Below are 9,721 nucleotides of genomic sequence, written 5' to 3'. Positions count from 1 at the left end.
CACAAGGACAAACATAGCACCCAATCTCCATTGTCTGACAGTGGCACTCTGACAATTTTTTCTGTGGGTCACATATATAAATTTAGGTATTTTGTCCCACTCCCCAACCCCACCTGCCAGTGATTTCCTGACGGCATTCAAACATTCCAAGTGTGTAACATGTCAGAAGGCATCTGGCCTGTGATCTCTGGATAGCTGAGGGTGTTGTATGCTGGCTGATAATTCAAATGCTAAACCTGAACCTGTCCTGACCAAACATTGCTCTTGGGTGGAGTGACTGGACAGTAAGCAGAGACAGGACCCTTGTCAATCCTCCCTCCTAGTATGTCCCCATCGTCCCCCTCTACAAGAGGGTGCTAAACCCAACTTTGTAGCCCCTTCCACTCCCTGGGAGTGATTTGGGTTTAAACAGTGAGCTCAGCAGAACCATGTGTGAAGGTGGGGCTTTAATCTATTAATAAAAGAACAGCTGTTCATAACCAAGACTAATGAGTCGAAAAACAAAATGCTATCTTTAGACAACAGTAATATGCTCACAAATTCTGCATCAGGTTCTTCAAATCTGAAGTTATATTTTCTTTCAAAGTCTTCCTGTTTCCTCAGAAATAGTTCCCCATCATCTTCGGAGTCATCCACTTCATCCTCGACAATCTCATCATAAGTTGGAATTCTTCAGGACCATGACAAGGAAACAATAAAGCAGTTATGAGCTTGCATCAACGTGTCTAAAATGGCAAGGAATGTCTACAAATGTCTGTAGGATTACGACGACAGAAATCCAATTATTACATGCACGAATGCCATGTGCAATCATATCAGCAAACAAGCAAGGGCATCTTACGCTTCCCCTCCTTCATGCATGCTAGCAATGGTTAAGGCAAAAAAAAACACGAGCTGCACTTTTTTTTTAAAAACTCATCCATGGAATGAGGGCGCTGCTGGCTGGTCAGCATTTATTACCCATCCTTAATTTCAGAATCAACCACATTGCTGTGGGTCTGGAGTCACATGTAGGCCAGACCAGGTAAGGGTCTCAGTTTCCTTCTCTAAAAGGACATTAATGAACTAGATGAGTTTTTCTGACAATCGACAATGGATTCATGGTCACCATCAGATATTTAATTCCAGATTCTTTGTTACTGAATTCAAATTCCGCCATCTGCCATGACAGGATTCAAACCCAGAACTTTATCTGGGTTTCTGGATCAACACAGAGAAAGTGACGACTGCAGATGCTGCAGAGTCAGGGATGAAAAGTGTGGAGCTGGAGAAGGAAAGGTCAGGCAGCATCTGAGGAACAGGAGAGTCGACGTTTCGGGTATAAGCCCATCATGATTCCTAATGAAGGGCTTATGCCCAAAATGTCAACTCTCCTGCTCCATGGATGCTGCCTGACCTGCTGTGCTTTTCCAGCACCACACATTTTGTTTCTGGATCAACAGTCCAGCGATAATACCCCTAGGCCACTGCCTCCCAATTGCACTGCAGTGGACCCTAGCAGTGCACACAGCTAGGAAGGGGAGGAAGAGAGAGCAAATATTTGCAGTGGCAGATTACACAAACACTGTGGGTTGAAACCTATACCAGGTGGATGAGTTGACCCTTTCCCTCCGTTGTCATAAGCATTCTAGATGAGGTGAGCTTGGACAGCCTCAATGCAATTCCTCATTGAATATAATATGTCAATGTCGCTCAATCGCCAATGAGTAGTTAGAATTTTCTCCTTGTTTTAATTGTCAATACTAATTCAATGCAGAGAGTTGTTTGTTTGACAATTTCTCCATTCTCAAAGCTGATCCCTCTTTGTTGGGATACAACTGTACATGTGCAATCATCCTCTGTTGTAGACCTAGCTTTGTTTATTGGCAAGCTGCCTGATTGCTTTGTGAGGCATTTACAGAACTCCATATGAATATGACTTAACAAGGAGACCAAAAAATATCACCATGGCTTTTTCCAATTATCCCATTCCTCTAATCTCACTCAAACTGAAGACAACTCAGACTTGACTCAGTAGGTAAAATATTACTATACTTTCTTTTTAAATTTAATTTTTCTGCATCTGTCTTGAACACACCTACTTTTAACTGCACTGACAATCAACTGGTAACTCATCCAAATGACTACAGGAGTGTTGGGCAAATAAGTGACTACTGAATCCTGGAGGACACATGTCAAGTCCAGCCTTGTTCTCACTGTCAGTTTATGAGGTGGCAATGAACAGAAATCGTGAAAATTCCACGCAAAAATAAAATTATATTTTACCTCAAAAAAGTTTCCTTGAGCTGTTCTCGACTTAGGATAAGGAGACATGACCTGAAGATACCCAATTCAGGTCTCTGCTATCAAAAAATAAATCTATAAATCTTGTTGATGCAAGGGAAGGAAAATAAAAAAGTGAGGGGAAAAATAAAAACTGGAGACCATCAATAAAGTACAGTCACCAGGAAATCGGACAGGGACTTTGGGAATAATCAGAGCATGGCAAGAATGTGGAATTCACTACCACCCAGAAGTGACTGCGGCAAATAGTACATACACATTTAAGGGGAGGCTGGATACTCATGAGGGAGAAGGGAATAGAAGGGTATACTGACAGATAAGCAAAGATCAGGAAAACGCTTGAGTGGAGCATAGAGTAAATCATGGATAGGCTGGACGTAAATAAACTGTTTATATTTGGCATAATCACCCCATGTAACATTTAAATGAACAGCACTAACATATCTTGAAATTGTCAGTTACCAAAGCTTCCATTTTGAGATAGTCAAGAACTGGAAGCTTAACAGGTCATTTCCTCTGCAAATCAAATGGACGCAGATTGTTCTGTCTTGAATACTGCCCAAATAAGATTAGCTAACTCATTGTGGGGTGCAGTGGATAGCGTACCCAGCTCTGGGCCAGATGTTCCAGGTTTCAGTCTCCACCAGAACTCACTGGCCACAGGAGAAGCATTTACGAACGAGTTAGGTGAGCCAATAGCCAGCATGTGATCCTTCCACCACCTCCCCACTGATCCCCAAAGGGGAAAAAGGTGTGTGAAGATACAATATGAACAACATATAATGAACTGAATGAGGAACGCTGTTAGTCTATGCAGGGAGTAACATAACAGGTAGTGAACGTATCGATCAAACCGAAGATTTATACATTGGCTTGGTGGATTGGTGTTGATAATCTACATTTGTATAGCACCTTTAATACAGGCATTTCACAAGGGTATTTATCAGATGAAATCTGACACAGACTCACATTAGGATGGTTAACCAAAAGTTCAAGTTGAAGATTATCAAAAGGCGAGAGACGTTTAGCAGGTGAAGACATGGCCACCAATGATGGAGTGGTAAAAACTGGGAGAGCGCATCAGGCTAAAACTGGAGGATTAGAGAAGTGCAAGACCAATGCCATTCACCTGCAGGAGCAGAGAATGTGGGAGGGACATCGAAAGAAGTTTGCACAGGATGTTTTAGACCCAATCTAGAGGCAGCCTGGAGGGGTGAAAAAAAGTTTTTCATATATATATATAACGTCATAATTACACTTCATTGCCATTTTATAGGTCATGTTCTCATGACATACATGACTGGAATTTTTACACCAGCAGCCTTGTGTCCAGACCCTCCCCTTGCCCTGGGTTAAGGGAATTAAGGGAATTCTGCTTTTTGAGGGAAATTGTAATATTTTAATTTTTAGAACAACTGTTTCAAAATTCCTGCTTGTCATTAGCTCACATTTCATTGGTCAAAGCTTATAAAGACAAATCCTTGGAAATGGCCAATCAGCTCACAGCAGAATAGTTTTCTAACCCTCCCCCTGACCTGGGGCAACAAGGCGACACTTTGAGGGGAAAAAAGCTATTTAGTTAATATTTTCACAAAAAAAAGACAACTGGTTTCATAATTCCTGCTCATTCTTCAGTTGGACTTAATTGGCGGAGACAATTGACATTCTACCTGAGGAATTCGCCAATCAGGTTTCAACAGCAACGGCAACTTATTATAACACAAGTCAGAGCAGCCAATCAACGCTTGAAAAGAAAGTTGAGAGCTGGGATCATTAAACGGTCGTTAGTCTGTCAGGCAACACTGTATCGGGGTTAAACACATCACTTACCAGCAGATGGCTGACCCACCAGTGCCCTGACCTTGACATATAACAGTTCACCCAGAGTTACACTCAGAGCTGCAGGAATCCTATTTGTAAGTTACAACCATGGTGACAGGGAGGCAGCCACTCGACCATTTCCCTCCAATTTGAGTGAACTATGTATCTGAAATTAATCCACCCAACCTTGCTTGCACAACCCTCAATGCCACTGGCCTAACAAATACCTATCTAATTCAATTTTGAAAATTTTCATTTGATTCCCATCCTCCACAGCTTTCTGAGGGAGATGTACAGATTTCTTCCAGACTTGATGCACCCTGGGCATCATCCCTGAATGGACAAGCTCAAAATTCAAGGCTTTTCCTCTTGATTTTCCATTTTAAATCATGCTTACATTTTAGCTTGCAAAGGTGAGGAGCAAAAGGCAGGTTTTCTTTGTACGGGGGGAATGAAAAAAAGTGAGGAAATTGTGGCAATACAGGAAATGCATTGGGAATTATTCAAATAAAAATAAAGTCTACTTCCTCCTTTTCAACTCCCCCCCCGTCTCCCTTAACGTCAAATATTACTGGCCCAGTTGCACAGGGTAGTACTTCAAACAAATGGCCATTCTCATGTACAAGGCCTGTGAATTTCAACTTGCTATTCAGCTGTTAGAGGCATCAAGTTCACAGACAAGCATTCTTGCCACAACATTTCGGTGAAGGGGTTTTGTACGTAGTGACTGACAGCAGGAACCATGGCTAGCAGGTTTAGTCTCCCCGAGCCAGAGTTCAATTTTACTGTAACATTTCTTCACAAGATCACTTGAAAGTTATAAAAATATTTCAATCACAGAGAAGCACATATGAATATTTATGTGCTCCCAGGACACCCCACAATCACATGCATACTGAGACCCCCAAGTCACATGCAGACACTCCCAGAGTATCCTATACTCACTCACTTCCCTCCCTGAGAACACCTCCTACAATCGCTGTCACATACACTACAAACATAATTTAATACTGGCCACTTTTATTTCATAAAGCTTTATTATGTCTCATCATGCCTAAAAGCATTTCATATGTTGAGAGTCACTAAAGATCAATCACTCCGTTAGAGACAAACATGCAACCATTTAGCTGTCACCTCACCAGACTACTGAAAGTATGATTAGAGTGATGGCCTTTTGAGTACACATATTTCAGTTACTTTTAAAAAAAAAATGAATCTATGCTTGAGCTTACATTATGAAGTGTGAAGCCTCCACACTGCAGGAAAAACAAGGTCTCTTTTCTCTCTATGTAATGAAGAAACCAAAGCCTACAAGAAATAAAGATATTCTCTTCTACCCAGTTTGTGTAAGTTGTTGCTCCTAATCAGTAAATGAAATACTTTAGAATTGGAGTACAAATTGCCTCGAGCCCTCTGGAAAGAAATGAAACAATCTAGAAGGAAGAACGTCTGACAACAGAAAGCCTTGGGGGGGCAAATAGAATAGCTCATCAACTCTTGTGGACTGGGGCTACTGAACAGTGTTTCTTCAGTATCTTTTCCTCTATCCATAACACGCTTTGTTTGCTTGTGTAGAAGAGTTTATAATTCATATTTTTCTTTTCCTGAGGTTAAGTTTGAATTATTAATGAAAAATCCTTCTCAAGTGCAGAAACCCGGTCAGTATTTTTCGTTAACCAGAGCTCATGAGGCAGGTAAACTGGGGACTTTGACTATTTCAATTAAATCTTTATCTTTTGTGACAACCCAGGGAGTACTGAGGCTCAACTATGAGAATACGTTAATAAAGTGGGTCATGACACTTAGCTCATCCCCATTGTCAAGACCATTCAGGATCTTATATACTTCAATCAAGTCACCCCTCACTCTTCTAAACTTCAATGGAAGCAAGCCTAGCCTGTCCAAACTTTCATCATGAGACACCCTCCTCATTCTAGGCAGAAGTCTAATAAATCCCTTAGAATCGCATCAAACACATTTACACATTTCCTGAAATAAGGAGTCCAAAACTGCATACAGTACTTGAAGTGTGGTCTCAGTAATGTCCTGCATGCCTAACACATAACATCCTTATTTTTATGTTCATATTAAAATATAGCATTCCATTATCTTCATTAATTACTTGATGTTCCTGCACTGTAACTTTTTGTGACTCATGAACAAGAGCATCTAGATCCCTTTGCATCTCAGAATTCTGCAGACTTTCACCATTTAAGTAAAAATGCTTCTTTTTTAGTCTTGCTGCCAACTTCACATTTTATTACATTACATTCCATGTGCCTGAACTTTGCCCACTCACTCATGAAGGGCTTATGCCCAAAACGTCGATTCTCCTGCTCCTTGGATGCTGCCTGACCTGCTGCGCTTTTCCAGCACCACACTCTCGACACTCACTCAACCTACCTTTATATGCCTTCATTCCCTTTTTGTCCTCTTCATAACAATACTTGCATGCCTTAATTTGTGCCGTCTGCAAGTTTAGCTACTACGTTTTTGCGCATTATCCAAGTTATTGATATACATTGTAAAAAAATTAGAGACCACTGCAGGACTCAATTCCTCAGCCTCAGCTCCTGCAATTGGGACTTCTTTTGCATTTCCAATTTTAATCACCACTGGAGGCCAAGCTTTCAGTTGCCTTGGCTCCAAACTCTAGACTTCCCTTCTCTGCATCTTTTTCAACTCATTTTCCAACTATAAGACTCTTCTTAAAATCTATCGCTTGGACCAGACTTCGAGTCATCTGACCCAATGTCTAGATGTCTCAAATTTGTTTTATAACATTCCTATGAAATGGCTTAAAACAGTTCATTGTGCTTTGGGGCGGCACGCTGGCTCAGTGGTTAGCACTGTTGCCTCACAGCATCAGGCACCCAGGTTCAATTCTAGCCTCAGGCGGCTGTTTGTGTGGAGTTTGCACATTCTCCCTGTGTCTGCGTGGATTTCCTTCGGGTGCTCTGGTTTCCTCCCACAATCCAAAGATGAGCAGATAAGATGAATTGGCCGTGCTAAATTGCCCATAGTGTTAGATGCATTTGTCAGAGGGAAACAGGTCTGGGTGGGTTACTCTTCGGAGGGTCAGTGTGGACTTGTTGGGCCGAAGGGCCTGATTCCACACTGTCAGGAATTTAATCTAATCTAAAAAGGTGCTACATAAATACAAGTTATTATACAAATGCAAGGTTCGTTTTTGAAGCATTACAAGTAACCTTTGCCAAATTTCGAACTTCACCCATCACCTTTTTGGTCAAAGCAACCCCCAAATAAGCATTCTTGAGTTTTACTTTGCAAACACTGTATAACATACAGTAACAAAAACGGTTACTGCTGATATTCAATTTTAAATGGACTGAAATAGGATAGTGCGATAAAAACAGTTGATTGCGTCCAAAGTTCTTCTTTTAAGCTACACTAAGGAAGCCATTAAATCTTTCCAATAAACACCTTGGCTGGAACATAAACACAGTCACGCACTATTGCTACTTGGCACAATTATACCCCCATTGGGGGTCAGGGCATCAAGAGGAGGAACCTTTTCATTTTTATAGTAATAAAAGAAATCCAATTAAATAATTAAGGCAGATTGATAGGCAATAGATGCTGGTACAGACGGTGAAGCTCACATCCCATGTTTGAATAACAACAATTATTTGAACATGGCTACTTAAAAATGTATCTTGCCTCTCCTCGTCCTCCTCCTCTTCCTCAAGATATCTTTTATTGAGAATATAGTCCCGGAGAAACCTCTCCCCTTCGTCCAACTGAGGATCATTCCAATAATCCCGCAGATATTGCTGCATCACAAAAAAAACGATAATCAGTGATGGAAATATCAACAAGCAGCACTCAAACAGTTAAAAATATATAATAGGAGTGCCAGAGCTAGGAAATAGATTCAAAATATCATCACTCTGGATTCCTAATCTATGCTATATGGGTTAGGGAAAGGGAAGACAGGACACCTCTCTCAAAAAAGGTATGAAAATGTCAGGAAAGTTGTTGCACAATTCTTACTACAGGCCATTAAATTCTCACATCACAGTATTGCATTTCAGCAGCCTTATCATTCAGTGACCAACAGGCCTATAACTATCTGAACACAACCTGGCGCTGCCTAGAAAAAATGCAGAATTCCGTCTCAAGGTACTATTTTTGGTGATAGACTCTTAAAAATCAAATGTGCTTATAGTTGAAAGTGATTCTTTTTAAATGAAGGAAAGATATTTTAAAAGTATATATCTCCTCAACAGCCATGGTGCACTAGCCATGGACTTAGGTTAAGGTAACTCAAAGAACAGGTTACTAGTTAATGAGAGGGTGATTAGAGAAGACTCCAAACCCACACTGGAGACATAAAACTTCATTCAGAACTTATGCAACAGAGCACATTGGAGTTAAGGAATACATTAAGTGAAAGGCAAAGAAATCACTTCACTGAATCCAAGTCTGCGGAATAATACGTGGTGCAACATTTACAATCAATCCTGAATGTCTGCACATTAATTACATCGTGTGCAGTGTGATAGGCTATTCAAGTACTATAGCCTGGCATTAAAAGGTTCACAAATGTGGTTTTCAATTGGATCAAGGTAGCACCTTTCCTGGTGCCTCATGTGCTATTATGTGCTTAATAGAGAAAACTCAAGAGACAGATTGCTTTATATTTCTGATCTAGCCAATTTACAAGGACTTTGTTTTTATAAATTATAAAATAGTTTACATTAAATTAAAATTAGGAAATACATTACAAATATTACTGATAGTAGTCACCATATGCTGATTCATACATTTTATAGTGCTTTTAATGTAGAAAAATATCCCAAGCTGCTTGTCAGACGTAAGAGCTAAGGAATTATTTTGGACTACCTGATAGGTCAGTGGAGCTCAAGACTACCATCCCAACAGCATCCACATCCAGAGGATCATTAGGCACTATTTCCAGCACATCCAGTGAGATGCCACCACCAGACAATATCCCCCTACCCTTCCCTGTCCGCTTTCCTCAGGGACTGTTCCCTCCGGGCCACCTGGTCCACTCTTTCTTCACTCCCAACACGCCCCCACAGCCTCACAGCACTTGCCGTTGCAACACAGAAGGTGTAACACCAGCATTTTACCTGCACTTCACACAATCTAGTCTATTGCATTTGCTGCTCACAATGTGGTCTCCTCTAAATTGGGGAAATGAAGCGTAGACTGGGTGACCACTGTACAGAATGCTTGCGTTCTGTCCACAAAAAAAAAAGACCCTGAGCTTCCAGTTGTCTGCCGCTTCACCACCCCACCCTGCTCCCTGGCCAACATCTGTGTCTCAGGCTTGCTGCAGTGCTCCACTGAAGCTCAGCACAAGCTGGAAGAACAGCACCTCATTTTCCACTTGGGGACCCTGCAGCCTTCTGGATTCAATATGGAGTTCAACAACTTTAGGGCTTGAGCTCTCCCATATCCTTACCCTAATCCCCACAAATCTGGCCTTGTTATCACATAGTCTGCTTTTACACACCAACCACTGTTAGCCATTAACAGTTCCCATTAATAGCTATTCACCCTCCTAGCTAGATCATTATCCACTGCTTTGTCTGTCCAACTGTTCTCTCTCTTTGGGCTCTATCCTTAT

General features: G+C 41.2%; 1 protein-coding gene across 2 annotated transcripts in view; it reads right to left on the bottom strand.

Moving 5' to 3' along the window:
- Positions 1-9,721, bottom strand: part of kri1 (KRI1 homolog) — a 33,408-nt gene that overhangs the window by 12,234 nt on the left and 11,453 nt on the right. For both annotated transcript variants that reach the window (XM_043694894.1, XM_043694892.1), the window contains exons 9-10: positions 7,786-7,898; positions 538-670 (exon numbers count right to left, since the gene is read on the bottom strand). In XM_043694894.1, the coding sequence (XP_043550829.1) occupies positions 538-670; positions 7,786-7,898 (246 nt within the window). The remainder of the gene's footprint in view (positions 1-537; positions 671-7,785; positions 7,899-9,721) is intronic.

This window comes from Chiloscyllium plagiosum, chromosome 8, assembly GCF_004010195.1.
Source record: "Chiloscyllium plagiosum isolate BGI_BamShark_2017 chromosome 8, ASM401019v2, whole genome shotgun sequence".
Taxonomy (NCBI): domain Eukaryota; kingdom Metazoa; phylum Chordata; class Chondrichthyes; order Orectolobiformes; family Hemiscylliidae; genus Chiloscyllium; species Chiloscyllium plagiosum.
The sequence above is the reverse complement of the archived record's forward strand: the minus strand, read 5'-3'. Positions and strand labels throughout refer to the sequence as shown.